This window comes from Miniopterus natalensis, chromosome X, assembly GCF_054644295.1.
Source record: "Miniopterus natalensis isolate mMinNat1 chromosome X, mMinNat1.hap1, whole genome shotgun sequence".
In the NCBI taxonomy this organism is placed as follows: Eukaryota; Metazoa; Chordata; class Mammalia; order Chiroptera; family Miniopteridae; genus Miniopterus; species Miniopterus natalensis.
Genome location: NC_142103.1, coordinates 24,546,979 through 24,562,586, shown reverse-complemented (window position 1 = coordinate 24,562,586; position 15,608 = coordinate 24,546,979). Strand labels below are relative to the sequence as shown.

Below are 15,608 nucleotides of genomic sequence, written 5' to 3'. Positions count from 1 at the left end.
TGTCCTCTCTTCATATTCAGTTATAACCTGTTATCTCAATTCTGTTTAAGTCAACATCAAGTATATCAGATATTCCAGAGTAGACAGGAATGGTCCTTCTTAGTGGTGAAATAAGCAGTTCTGAAGGGTTTCCTTCCCCCTGCCAAAAATCTTCCTCACTGTTATTTCCAGAAGACCCTAGTTCAAATTCATGTACTAATTGATCTGTAGATCTCTGTCAAACTTAATATCTGGGATCTGCCTGTCAAGTGAGCTAGCTCATTGAGGCAGACTGAGTCCTGGTGGAATGAGAATCCCAGATGGATGGAGAAGGGGCCAAGGTAGTGATAAACTGTGGTAATCAAAGGAAGCATGAAGCTAGAGGATAGAGGATAGGAAGGGTAGGCTAGAGTCTTAGTGAAGAGGTTGTCAGAGTAGGGTATATGAAAGTCAAATGAGGAGAATCATTCTACCAGCAAGCTGCTTATTCCCAGGTTTTCCCCATCTGACCTAAAGGGTAATTGCATCTTTAAATTAGCCCAAGGACTAAAATCGTATACTCAAATTGTGTGTGTGTGTGTGTGTGTGTGTGTGCATTAGTGTACAAACACATATGCCGACACATATCCCTTGAGGGAAAAGGTCCATAGCTTTCATCAGATTTTCAAAATGATGTATGATCCAAAACAAGGAATTCAGAGAAGAGACAAATCAATGTGGTTTGGAATAGCTGGATGTAGTTAAATTGGGCCTTGAAGGAAAGGAAGGGTTTTGATTAGTAGAAAGATAGGAGAACCACTTGAGTGGGCTGGAGGAGGCACAGGACAGAGGTGAAGAAGAAGAAGGATGTTAGCTTGGAGAAGCTACACCTTGGCCAGGGTTGCTTCAGCCATTACTAGTCATTTGGAGGTGCTGAGTTATCTTTTCACCAGAGGCCCTGAACACTTGTTTAGCAGAAAGCACCATTCTAGAGGAGAGTTCATCAGTTCCACCCTCTAGTCAAAGTTCAATAATTTTGCTCAGTAATGGTTACCTTAGACAAGTATCTGAATCACTCTGTGCCTCTCTTAAAATATGGTAGAACAGTAATACTTTTCTAATTTGTCTCATGGGGAATCAACAGACATAATTTATGTAAAAATACTTGAAAAATAATATAAAGTACTGTAAGTTTTCACCCTTGTAAACACTATTATCAACATCATCATCATAAGCAGCAGCAGCAGTAAGTCCACCAGTTTCCATCATCCAAAATGTCCTGACCCAAGATATCACATGTTGCATGTGATAAGAAGGCTGATCTCTTAGATTATGATGACAGTAATCACATGATGTTTCTTCCTTTTAAAAATTTACATTCCTAACTAGTCTTTTCAGCATATATTTTCTCTGTAGGCGTAAAGTCCTTCTCATTTTGCCAGTAGGGGCTGAATTCAGACAGGCCATACCAATGTACTTTGAATACTTTTTTTATGCTTGATCCTCAAATCAAGATGTACTCAGCTGCCTGGAGGTCAGGCCAGGCCGGTCTGAATTCAAAAACATAAATCCTCCTGTATGCCTCTTCTGACACGGAATTTACAAGATTACCTCTTGGTTGAATTATATGGCTGGTGAGGAGCTCAGAGATGCAGGGTTAGAGAATCTTATGGCCAATGAGTTTTCTCTAGACCTGGAAATGCAGAGGAAGAAGGTTTAGGTTATTGAACTGAGTGTGACTTGAGCCAGGACATCTCTTAGAGCAGCTTTAGAAAGAAAATCTATTAACAAATAAGTATTCAGTAGCTTATTTACTTGCTGTTTACCTCATTCTTCAAAATGTCAGGTATAGGCAGGGCAAGTAATTTAAGTTATCTACTCTTTTAGGATGTCCAAATCAAAGGGGGCCTTTTGCACTGAACCACTTGATGAATGGGAACATGCTCCTTGATCATAAAACATTCTAGATGTTTCTTGAAGAACATGAGACCTGTGCTATTTTTGTGCCTTAACCACATGGAAGACAAGGTGGAGTAGGGCCAGCTTTTGGCTCAGAGACAGTGAAAATCACCTCCCAAAAAGCAGGCTTTCTCTTACTCCTCCTTGCCCCAGCAAGATCCCCATGATAATCATCCTTAGGTCTCTACATCTAGAGAACTTGAGTCTCTTCCCATTTTCCTCCAGGAATGTTCTTCTCTCTGCTTTTCCAGATGAGTACTTTTTGAGCCCCAGTAGAAACCTCCTTATGGATATCAGTTCTACTCCTTGTCCTTTACTTAATTGCTGGCTAGATAACCTTAGACAAGTCACTTGACCTTTCAGAGGTTCACTTTTCCCATCTGTAAAATGGGGTTACTTACCTACCTCATAGGTTTACTGTGAAGATTTTTTTTAATTTTTAAGTTTTTATTAAATTTAAAAGGTAACATTGGTTAAGAGGATCATATAGGTTTCAGGCATAGATTTCTATGATACAAGGTCTGTATATTGCACTGTGTGCCCACAACTCAAAGGCAAATCATCGTCTATCACCGTATATTAGGTGCCCTTCAACCCTCAAGCCCCCACCTCTTCCCTTTAGCAACCACCACACTGCTGTTTGTGTCCACAATTTTCAGTTTTATATCCCACATATGAGTGAAATCATATGGTTCTTAGCTTTTTCTGACTGACTTATTTCACATAGCATAATATTCTCAAGGTCCATCCATGTTGTTACAAATGGCAGTATTTCATCCTTTCTTATGGCTGAGTAGTATTCCAATGTGTACATGTACCACATCTTCTTTATCCAGTCCTGTATCACAGGACACTTTGGTTGTCTCCATGTCTTGGCCACTGTGAATAATGCTGCAAGATTTAATGAGATGATGCTTGTGAAGCACTAGGAAGCTTTCCATATAGTAACCATTCAATGAATGTGAGTTATTATTATTAGCAGCACTACTCACAAAATGGTGATTTTGCAAAATTTCTGTCCCATCCGTACCTCTGGGTCATGGGCACTAGAGAACCCAGTCCAATAATATACACTTAGTATAGCTGGACAGCTGGGATGGAACTCTTAGGGGAATCCTGGATCAGATTTGGTTTCCAGTTCCGCTGACTTCCAGGTCCCTATGACTAAAGGGAGGGGTCAAGCCCCTTCTCTGTTTGCTCCTTATCCTTGAACAGAGACCCCACTGAACAAAGAGGTAGCAGATATCTTACCTTGAGATGGTATTTTCCAAAATAAAATTTGGCTTCTATTTCAAATTTGCTTCCTCTTTGAGCATTTCCATGCATTCAGAATTCTGTAGAACATGTATGTTAATATAGGAATGGCTGGTTGGACTTTTGGAGGATGATAAAAGGAGACTGCTATGCTATTAGACAATTCTGTGATTTATGGGAGTAAGATATTGCCAGACTGACCACTGAGTGATGCAGTTCAACTCCTGGGTTAATGTACCTGTATACCATTTAGCATTCAGCTCTCAGATCCACTCATTTCTGCTCAAACACAGCACAGCCCGTGCCTCAATACTGAGGGTATGGAGAAAAAGGCAGTCAGTCAGTGTCTAAAAATGGCGCATGCAAGAGACGCTCGGGGAAGATGTAGCTGGACCTCTCAGGTAAGAACACCTATTGGTGTACTACGGGACCCCTTCATTGTTTGGAGTCTCTAAGGCAATGACACTAGCTTTTAGGAGTGGGAAGGGAGGGCCTGAGTTTGGTAACAGTCCAGATCAGCATAAACCCCTGCAAAACTGAAACAGCCTTGAGTTTGCCTTCTCATGCCCATGTCTGGGATTCTTTTTAGCCTCCTCCAAAAGGCTCAGGGCCTTATTGCTGCCCTAGTTAGCAAGGCAGTGACCAACTCTTGCCATAGGCTCATATTCTTCTCCCCTCCTCCCAAACCATTGTGTTATAAAGGAGAAGTTGACTTCAAGACATAGTGTTTCTCAATACCCAGGGGAAAATGTTATCTCTTACTATCTCCTCCAAGGGGTTCCTTTGGTAAGTGGGGTATACAGACGTATCCCACAAGTCTTCTGACCAGGAAGGCCAAGATGTTCATTAGCATGGTCCTCCTCTTAGAGAAGTCCTCCGCTTGGAAGACAGGGACAGCTTCAGTTGATCACCACCTCAGCAGGGACTCTTACCTGAAGACTCTAGGTCCCAGAACAGGTAGGCTAGCATGGGAGTTTCAGATGGTCTGGTGCCCGTCTGATCACAACAGTGGTCTCCTCTTCCACCCAGCCAGTCACCTGTAAAACTTCAGAGACCTCAGCTGCCTATGAACAGAGCAGGCATTGATTCCACTTAGCATGGATCTCTCAGACAATACTTACTCTTCTAAAATATCCATAGTGGAAGAAACCCTTTGCCATTCTCATCTCCCCAACACACATAGAGTGTGGGCAACTTCTTTCCAGAACCTAGTGTGTTCACATTCTCTGGCTGCTCAGATTCTCCCAACTTGTCCTGTTCTCTACAGATAGCATTATATAAAATGCTTTTCAAATGTTAGCATTTGAAAATGAGGATGGAGGTGTTGGTTTAATTGTTATAAATGAGAGCCAATACTAGCATTTGGTGGGTGGTGCCTAGAGATATGTTTTGCAATACATAGGATATATTCACATAAGAAAGAATTGTCTGTCCAAAGTGCCAGTGTAACACTCATTGAGAAACTCTCCAAGTTCTTCCCTTCTATAGCTCACTCAATTTATGAACAGTGCAGGAAAGCAAGAAGCTGAAAAGGAAAGAATAGATGGTTTGCTGTGGACTTCTGTGTCTTCCACATTTCCAAAAGGAACCCACAAAAATCAGCTCTAGATGCTAAGCACGTTTATTAACAGCAACTCAGACTCAAACAGAAAGCAGATTGAATTCTTTCAACCCTCTTGTTTATACTCCAGCCTCTACTAAGAGAGCTGTATTACAAAGCTGAGAAAAAATCTTTTTGGACAAATCTGGCTCTTAGCTGCATGTCTTCATGTGAATAGGAACTTGGCACAGTAGGAAGGGAAAGGCTGTTATTGCAGCTGGCAGACATTGAAGGCATCTTGTGGTGAACCTACTGGGCATGGGAAGAAGCATCATGCCAATGAATAGTAGCAATTGGCAGAAGAAGGGTCAGGCTGGAGTAGGGGATGGAATGGCCCCAAAAGGATAAGGTTGCTTGGGAATCATCTTCCTTGCCTAAGTCAGGACTGTAAATGCCATTTCAATATACTTAGTGGAAATCAGGAGGTCTAAATTCCAGGTCTGACTCTAAACTGTATGACCTTGGGAAAATCACTTCCTGGAAGGGTTTCGGTGTCCTTTTCTGTAATATAAGAGGATGAGTCAGAGGTTGCAAACTGGAGGACTCTGGGCCTGATTTGGCCAGTGGATGCATGTTGGTGACCAGCCTGGTATTTTGTTTCTTTCCACACTTTGAAAGCCTAGTTTGTATTGGATCCCCAGTTCACTGCAGGCCCCACTATTCTTTCTGATCTTACCACTATCCACCAGCCCCTCCCAGCCATTTACTATATTTCTCATATCCATCTGGCTCCAAAAGGCTCCTCAACCTTAGAAACCATGACTAAGTGATCTGTCAGAGGTCTTATAACAAATATGATATTATTATTATTTCACTTGCAGCCTCTAACATCACCAGTGGATGGACAGAGAAGACCCTGGGGGGAAAGTAAGGAAGTCTGCCATAAACACAACCACAAAGAGCAAGTGGGCATAAAATTAACAAACACCACTTAAGAAATCACTTGGATGGATTTTCTTAAAGCAGACACCCCCCACCCCTTTCTACCAAGGACATAGCTTGTTAAACCTCCATGGCTTTTCCTGGACCTCAATTGCTTTGATCTCTAAATTGCCCATATACTTTTTTTGAAAAGTGTATAAGCCACACAGGGTCATGGCCAGGCCTTGATCATTATTTAACTTTGATTTTTAAAATATATTTTTATTGATTTCAGAGAGAGGAAAGGAGAAGGAGAGAGAGAGATAGAAACATCAACGATGAGAGAGTCATTGATCGAGCCCGCAACCCGGGCATGTGCCCTGCCCGGGAATTGAACCCCGCTCACCTGGATCCTAGGTCGATGCTCAACCACTGAGCCACGCCCGGCCAGGCAACTTTGATTTTTAAAAGAGTTATTCTTTTGTGGAAAATGGAATCAAGTTGCAGTCCTTCCTGCATGATTAGATAAGCAGTTTCAGGAAAACATTTTATTTTTTTCTTTATAAGGACAGTGTGACAGTGGACTTCCCCTAACAGAAAGTTCCTCTATCTGTCTGGCCACTGGCCAGCCCTGGGCACTTTCCTTCTTACACAACACCCTGAGGCCAAGGCCTTTCCCTTTTAGGTCTCCATTGTTCTCTCTACTTACCCTATCTTATCCCTAACACTATTTAGAATTATTTGTGAGAGGGAAAAGTGTAAACTACAGTGTGAGGAGCTAGAGTAGAAGGGTTGGTGAAGGTCCTTTTCATAGGGAAGTTACAAGTTCAGAGCCTCATGATTATTTGATCATTTCACCTTGATTCATGCCCAACTGTGACTTTCACAGTGACTTCTTTTCATGTCCTAGTCTTGGCATAAAACACACTCTCTAGGCCCCCTGATCTCTGCAGAAACAAGGTCCTTTCACCTATGTCCTCTGAGACTTATTGTGGGTCATAGGCAAAATGATGTCATAACTCATTGTGATGTCTTCAAACCTCAGTATAAAACAGGCTGCCCTACCCCCAGCCTTCCTGAGAGCAGGGGAATCGGCCAGATGTTGAAGTTGTAAAGGGCTTCCTTGATGGACTGCAGGCTGTGTTCCAGGTATGAGTCCACAGGATCACAAATTGTTGATTAGGAAGTAAATGAGCCCAATGCTAGCTAGTGGAATGGAAAGCTGGATATCTTGGGTATCAACTCAAGAGAATAGACAATTGACTAGTTGAACTTCCTCCTGGTCCACTTGAATACCTTAACACTGGCTTTCTGATTTGTCAGCAAAACAGGGCCCCTCTGGGGCAAAAGTTAGTAATTTCTGTAGGTGGAAATGAATGAATTGAGTTATAAACTACTCATCTAGGGCAGGAAAGAAAGCTAGTTGATGTTAGAGAACTGGAGGAGAGGGACAAGTTGTTATTTCTTTAAATATGCTTTTTCCTTTGATTCTTCCCTCAGAATCTACCTTTCTGCCTTAGTTTAAAAATATATTGGCTTTCTGCTTGAAGGACAATGCTTTTGAATTTATCTAGACAATATATTTCGGTTTGCTGATTACCTTCCCTCTCTTATTAATCTATTAAGATAAGGAGCACTGGAACAAGGAATTAGAAGAATTGGGTTCTAGAACTGTCCCAACTGTAAACTTCTCTGTGCTTCAGTTTCTACTATAATGTGAGAAGAGTGAATTAAATGAACCATAAGGCTCTTCAAGTAGATTTTATGAAAATATGAATTAGTTCCACTGGACTAGGGCAGTAACCGTTTATTGAATAATAAACAAATATCATTTCAATTACACACATTTGTATGAAACTAACAAAGTGTGTACATAGACTGTATATTATGAAGAAACCTCAGGGATTAGTGATTTCAAAGCTTCAGTCATTCATATCTCTTTATTATTTTTGTCATATTTGTGCACACATGCAGTATTATTGAATGTTTTCTATACTGGCTTGATTTCTTAAAATTTTTAAAATATCTTAGTTTCACCCTAAGCAATAATATTCATGAAATTACAGATTTGATGTGCTAGATATGTCTCTAATAAGTTTTCACTTATGTAACACCTAAAATCAACTTATGTGCTTATACTTGGGGAATACATATCGTACTTAGGAGAACATTGCTCTGGTTCCTCATTCGGATGTTGAAACTAAATGTTGGAAAGATCAAAAAATTTTGTTTCTTATCACAAAGGAAGTTGCCATGGAGACATGACCGGAGACCACCTCCCCTGACATTGTCATAAAGGCAAAGCTGTAGCTAAAACCCAGGCCTCTTTCCACCTCACCATGCTGCTCCCACAGTTGCCATTATGATGTAAATATCTATGTTCTTGAATAAAGATGGGACTAGAATCCAGATCTTTCTTAAGTGTACTGAATTATAATAATAAAAATCCTGTGTTCTTGGATGAGTCATTTAATCTCTCTGGGTTTAAATGCCCTTATTGAAATAATAATTCCAGTTCTGCTTCTTGCCACATGGGGAGAAAGGTAGTAGCTCCATTGACTAAGCAATTTCAAGGCTCTTTTCTGAATTATTTTGTTCCACCCTCACACCACCATTATGAGGAAATAGGACCAGATGATTTCTCAGGGGACTTTCTGCTCTGAAATGTTATTCTAACAGGGTGAACCCAAGTTTGCTTATTCAAAGGAGTATGTGTGTATGAAAGGAGTATGAATATTCTAACTTTCAGGGAAACTGGATATTCCAGATAGTCCCACTGAGTAAAATAAACCCAATTTTTAAAAAAGCTTATAAAGTGATGGTGGGAGGATGATGGTTTTGGATTTCTCATCAGGCATTTGTGTTCTAGACAAGCTTCACCCAAGTAGACTCATCAGGTGAGCTTCTTGATCTCCTAACCTAAGCTTAAGAGTTGAATCCTGTCAGCTCCAACTGTCTACTGTCTAAGACAGGCATACCTCCCTGTCCTGATGATATCACGAAGCTGCTTTGAACACAAGTGAGGTAATGGCTGTGCAAAGCTGTGAGAAAGGTAAAGTGCCCCACTGAGTTGAAAAACTTTTGCCATAGGGACCTGTTCCCTGCCAGGGGTAAAATGCTACTGCATATCAAAGAAGATAACCTTGGATAGAGGGAGTTCCCACGTGGTTTATCCTAGCTCTGGACACTCTACAGTTCTCATTTCTCTCATTTTTCTGTCCTAGATTTACTATTCTGAAGGTGGACAAGCTGCATCCATCGGGCGATTTAAAGATCGAATTGTAGTGTCCAACGAGCCAGATAACGCATCCATCACTATTCTGCATATGCAACCAGCAGACAGTGGCACCTACACCTGCGATGTTAACAATCCCCCAGATTTTAGTGGCAACAATCAAGGCATTCTTACAGTCAATGTGTTAGGTATGGACAATTTTTTATGCCTTTTTTTGGAGCAACTTAGGACATTGCATAAGCCGGGGTATGGGTTATGGTGCCAATTAAGTCCCAGGGATAAATATTCTTCCTGCTCCTTTGATTACCAGGGAGCTATAGACACCTTCCGTAATCCAACCCATAAGAAATCACTCATAAAACATGTTGAAATAATTGCCAAACCAAAAGGGCTGCCAAAATGACAGACATCAGTAGATGACCCAACCTTCAGGGATCCCTGTCTCTGAAGGATAAAATGAGAACAGATGGGACAATGCACAGTCCCACTAAATGATCATTAGCAACTCTTTCATAGGGAACCTCCAATTACAGGCAGTCATACCTGGGGGAGACAACTGTCAATTTATTACCTCTCCTAAGCCAGCCAAAGTTTCTACCATTAAACCATTTTGAATAAAGGCAGGCAGGTCCCTTTTAAAAAATATTAACACTATTCAGATTGTTTTTCTAGATTCCACATATAAGTGAAATAATATGGTATTTGTCCCTCTTCATCTGACTTATTCCACTTAGTGAAATACCCTCTATGTCTATCTATGTTGTTGCAAATGGCAAGCCTTCACTCTTTTTTATTGCTAAGTAATATTCCATTGTGTGTATATACAGCACATCTTCTTTATCTGTTCATCTATTGATGGACCAAAACAAGAATAGATCCATAGGTACAAACAACAAACTCTTGGTTGCCAGAGAGGAGGGGGTGAGTGTGGGTAAAAAAGGTAAATAGAGAATAAGAGGTACGAAATTCTAGTTATAAAATGAATAAGCTATGGATATACAGTGTACAGCACAGGGAATATCATCAATAATATTGTAATAACTTGGCATGATGACAAATAGTTGGTTACTACATTTAGTGTGGTGATTGCATCATAAGGTATATACATATCAAACAATTATATTATATTAAAGGAGCAGGGAGGATATTTACAGACAGGAAATGAATATACTATTGTATACTAACTATACTTTAATAAAAAATTTAAAGGTTAACACTATTTAGAAAAAAGACCACATATTAAGCCAGAGTTGAGAATGAATTTATTTATATACAAATATGCATTATATGATACTGGGTAAGTCATCCATTCTTCAAATGAATTCGGAGTGGTTCATTTATGCAGTTTTTATTGAGTGCCTACTTTGTGCTAAGAGCCATAAGGTTTACAGTATTGAAGGCATGGTTATAGCTCTTGGGAAGTTCACAATTTTGGAGATTTCTAGGGCTCCTTTCAACCTCTGTTTGAGAAGACAATGGGAGTTTTGCTCCTGTCTTTTAGCCAGCAGGTCCTGTGTGCAGGTCTGCAGAAGTACTGAAGACGAGGATGAAAGGGCTGTAAACCCTCACCAACTAACCAGTTAAACTAAGGGAATTCCCACTTCTAAGTAACCCCAAATGGAGCTGATGTAGTTATTGTTCTTCTGGAGCTGAGTACATCCATCACAGGAAAGGAGGAACTAGATCAAACCAGTAACTTGATAATTGAGTACTTGGAAAAGCTGCAATTGGTAACAAGGTGAACAGCTAGGAGAAATGTCCAGAGTTGTCTGAGCTTGTCACTCAGGTAATGCCAAAAATGTACCATGTATTTACTGTGATGTTTGCTACTTCATCTACACACCTGGTAATCAAGAGCTGATTTTTAAGAGTCGCATAGCTCAATCCTGTTTTTATTTCACTAGGCATTGGAGTACAAGGGAAGACAAGAGAAGTATACAAAAACCCTTTCTTAGGGAAGATGATGTTCCAGTTCAGAAGATTAGCCATTTACATGGAAACTAAAGTCTAGTAATAGGTGATAGCACGTCAGGCTCTGAGTCAGAAGAACCTAGGCTCTAGCTTTTACTTGGCTACTTGATGGCCTCAGGCAAGTCAGTCCACCTTGTCCTGGCCATTTTGAGATGGAGTTATAACTCCTGTTCTGTCTTTACAAGTTTACTATGAGGATTAAATGATTGCTGTCCATGTTTAAAGAATTTGAGGGATTAGTCCTCTAATGGTTTTCTGTTGCTCCCTGGTTCTGGGTTGTCCTTCTGACCAGAAACAACCTAAAGAAGCCAAGCCTCTTTGACTCTTAGCTTGGAAACAGTCCTGAGATAGTTAGACAGAAAGGTTAGTATTCTTAAATTTAAAGTTCAGAGAATCCTTAATCAACTGCCATAAGAAGCTCCAAGTTGTTCTTACCCATGAGTCTTTAGGTCAGTTGTTCCTGCAATGACTGTGTCATGACTTTTACTTAAGCATCCAGGATCCAGGAAAGGTAAGAGGTAGAAGGGTCTGTGGATTTCTTTGTTTGTTTGGGAACTCTCAAAAATTTTATTTTTTATTAATTGGACTCAGAACAAAAGGATTCTACAAGTTAATGTTTTTGGAAATTTTGAAACTGATAATTTTCTCTAAAAATTGCAGAGGCTGTTTACAGTTCTCAAATTCCACTGTGTGTGAGTGCCTGTAATGCTTACCCTGACTGAGGGATGGGGCATGGTGAGGGCAGTCCAATGGTGGGAAGAATGCCAATATTTCCTTAAACATCGCTCTTCTTAGCAATGCATCTTTTAGACACATTTTATTACCCAGTGATGAACATTGATTGATCCCATGCATTTACTTGTTCATGCATAAATTTATTTGACAAACCCTGAGCACATGTAGCTACTGTGCTAGGCAATGGTAATGGAAAGATGTAAAAGATAGGGGAGGCAGACATATAACTTATAACTAGTGAAGGAGGCAGATGTATAACTTAAAAACTTTCAGTGAAGGTAGGAGAGGAGATCTGAGAGACAGAGGGGAAAGACCTAAAAGCTGTCTGGGGAAACTGAAGAAGGCTTTCTGGATAAAGTGAATTTTGCACTGAATGTTGAAGGATGTGCAAGTGTGTGTAAGGTAGAAAAGGGGCTGAGGTATCAGGACATGATTTAGGTGAAGAAAACAGCAATGAGCAAAGGCCCAGGTGGTTTGGACAACCACTCATTTGGGAAACTTCCATTAGGTATGATAGCCTTGGAAAATGAATTGCTGAAAAATATCCAGCAGAAGTTGGAATAGTTATTTTGTATGCAGTTGGAATGAACATCATCTTCCTTATGCAATTTGGCATATAAAAAGAAAATGATGAATTTAGAGGAGGTTTGCGAGCACTCTGAAGCATTTTCTTTTATTTTCTGAAGTGAGCCTCTTCCTCCCACCCCAATGCTGTTGAAAGCAATAAAGTTAAATAGTAGATCAATGGCTTTGGTAGTAAACATCTAAGTTCTACTACAGATTTTAACTGGAGGAAGTGCCAATTCAATTGTGATGCAGTAGTTTTTGAAAATATGTAGGTTTGGGACATGGTTCAAAATGATTCACTAAGTTTTTTATTAATAAAAATTAAAGGAGAAAAATGTGTTGAGCAAAAAATGAATTAAATGCCTATCTAGATTTTATTCTGGGCTCAAGAAATGAATACAAGTCATTGAGGTTTCTGTCTATCATTTAGTTCAAGTCCTGGTGTCTGACTCTATGATAAAACACCCCATTTAATTTTCTGTTCAGCTTGCTCTATTCTGCTGTAAAGGCTATCCAATCACCGTGTTTTAAAAAATGTGGTATCTAAATCTAGTGATAGTTGCAATGGACTTCTGGTTAAATAGTCTTGTTCAGGGTAGGCATATCCAATGAGTTGTCCCTATCTGAGAAAATCAGTGGAAAGGAAGAGAGAATGAAGAGGTAAATAGAAAAATGCTTCTCGCCTGGCCAGGCATGGCTCAGCGGTTGAGCATCGACCTAGGATCCAAGCGATCGGGGTTCGATTCCCGGTCAGGGCACATGCTCGGGTTGCGGGCTCGATCAATGACTCTCTCATCGTTGATGTTTCTATCTCTCTCTCCTTTCCTTTCTCTGAAGTCAATAAATATATATTTTAAAAAAGAAAAGAAAAATACTTCTCTTAATTAAAAATCACCCGTTTAAAAGATATCGATGGTGAAGTGTTTCAAAGAGCTACAGCTATATCCATGTTTACTTGTTCATGTGTACAGTGGGTTAGAACCTAAGATTGGAAGATTAACTTCAGTAGCAAACTATAAAATGTGGCAGCAGGAATTAGTCCTGCCTATGGCCAACAGCAATTCCATGTGCAAGGCTCTATAAAGAAGATTTTATTTATAGGAATACAATATATTTGGATTAGCTGGAACTCAGATAATCTCTTGTTCACATTTTACAGATGGATCAAGTGAGGTTTGGCTACATTAAGTTACTTGCCTAAACACATCTAGGGTAAAGTTGCAGAGCCAGTATTCTGTGTAGATCCAGAGCTATGTCCTTAACCGCTACCTTTCAAGCAAGAGTGGAGAGCTTGGAAGTCTGGAGCGTTTAAGGTCTGACTAGCTTAAGTTAGAGAACCTACGTCTTTGGAGGATTTTAAGTCCAAATTAAGATAAGGAAGGTGAGTTAGAAAGTATCGACATTCAGGTCCTTATCTTTCTGTCAGACTAAGGTTAGAAAAAGCTGTGAGCTATAAGATGAGTGAGGAGGTTCAGATTATCAGTTTCCCACAGGACTTCTTTGCTGAGGTGTTTTATAAGCAGCTAAAATTCAGTGTGTCCCAAACTGACCTTATCCTCACCCTTTCCTCCTCCTCACTCTTTCCCCCAAAACCTGCTCCTCCTCCTGCATTCTTTATCTCAGGGGATAATGGCAAGCTCACGTATCCAGCTATTCAAATCAGAAACCTGGGAGTCATCACTTACCCCACCTTCTTCCACATGCCCGATATCCACTTGCTCATCAGGTCCTGTTGACTTGTTAGTACCTCTTGAATTTGTCTCCTCCTCTCTCTTGGTTCAGGCACCCAAGAGTCAGAGTGATTCAGGTGAAGTGTTAAAATGACCATCATCCCTCCCCTTAAATTCCTTCTGTGATCCTCCTGCTCTCAGTATAAAATACATGAAATACAAAGCCTTCCTCTTCCATCACTCCCCCCACCCCACTTCAGAACTGTGAACTGTGTCAAAAAGCCCTCAAATATTTGCTTGTAGAGTGAAAAATGAATAAAGATTTCAACGTTCTGTCTGTAGCACCACCCCCAACAAATTGGCTTCCCCTGCCAATGAGTGACACAGGCAAATTCAAACCCTCCAGCCATTTTGTGCCACCCCTAGAAGAATAAATGCCAAAAATAACTCACAAAGGAAAAGGAAAAAGAAAAATATGGCATTAATATAAAATTTTTCTAAAATAACAGATCATCTCAAAGTATTTAAGGGTTATATTTTCCTTTAAAACTGTGCTTCAAGAGTATATACTATACTCCTAGTTGTTTAGTGTTTTCTTACATTTGTTTGTTTTAATAAAGCCGTATTTTAAGACACAATGTGGAAATTCATGGTTATGGATCTGGGGAGGAGGCAGATGGGGGAGATACTATTAGATTCTTAGTAGCTTGGTGACTAAAAGGTCCTTGCATCTGAAGTGCTCTGCTCCCACCTGGTGGTACAAATAGAAAACTGTTAAAATAAGTTTTAAAGACTTAAAAAAAAAAAAAAAGCAGCTGTTCCACAAAATGAAAGTGAGGAAGTGACTGCAACTGTTACAGACTGACATTAATCCAACAGTATTTTTACTGTTTATCATTGCTTTACAGTCAAACCTTCTAAGCCCTTTTGTAGCATTCAAGGAACAGCAGAAACTGGCCGACCTCTATCTCTTTCTTGCCACTCGGTGCTTGGAACACCTTCTCCTGTGTACCACTGGTATAAACTTGAAGGAAGAAACACCATCCCAGTGAAAGAAAACTTCAGTAAGTATAGCCCTCAGCAGCCCCTGGCAAGGTATGGTATGTGTGGTGGCTGACAGCATGTTTGTGTGACTGGCTGTTCATTTTAGAAATCAATCTTCTATTTTTCTGGGAGGGGTGTGTAAAATGAATGTCTGTCTCCTGACAAGATGATTGTGGTTTGGTCTTATCCCCAGCTTCTAGAAGTCAAGCCTGGTTTTGGCTCAGAGGTGGGGGGTATGGAGACAATGGTGTGGTCCCAACAGGACTACCTTTGGAAAAGTTTCAAGGGGTCTAGTTGGACCCTGCACATTTCAAGAAAGGGAGGCCAATGTGAGGAAGTGTGTAGGCATTGAATGATCTGTTACATTGACATGATCTTTACCCACTTAAGAGATTTCAAAAGTCTCTTTCCTGGTTTTGACAGACCCAGCCACTGGGACTTTGGTTATTGGAAACCTGACCAGTTTTGAACAAGGTTATTACCAGTGCACCGCAATCAACATCCTTGGCAATAGCTCCTGTGAAATCGATCTAACTGTTTCACGTGAGTTGATCATACAACTTTAACAGTTTCTCCTTAAGTCAAGTATCCTGGGCCTGCCAATCAAGTAAGTTAATTAGTCCTGGTTAGTCCTTCCTGCTTCTCTGGAGGTTTTGGTGCTTTATAGGTTAATATGATGAATTACCATTCTAATATCTATTGCTTACACAATACTTAATGTGCTGCACACCGCCCTAAAATGTTTATAAAAATA

At 40.2% G+C, this 15,608-nt stretch overlaps 1 protein-coding gene across 1 annotated transcript in view; it reads left to right on the top strand.

Moving 5' to 3' along the window:
- The window catches only part of VSIG1 (V-set and immunoglobulin domain containing 1), a 33,062-nt gene that overhangs the window by 12,249 nt on the left and 5,205 nt on the right, over positions 1-15,608 (top strand). Inside the window, exons 3-5 of the mRNA XM_016198692.2 lie at positions 8,857-9,055; positions 14,719-14,874; positions 15,278-15,397. Of these exons, the coding sequence (XP_016054178.2) occupies positions 8,857-9,055; positions 14,719-14,874; positions 15,278-15,397 (475 nt within the window). The remainder of the gene's footprint in view (positions 1-8,856; positions 9,056-14,718; positions 14,875-15,277; positions 15,398-15,608) is intronic.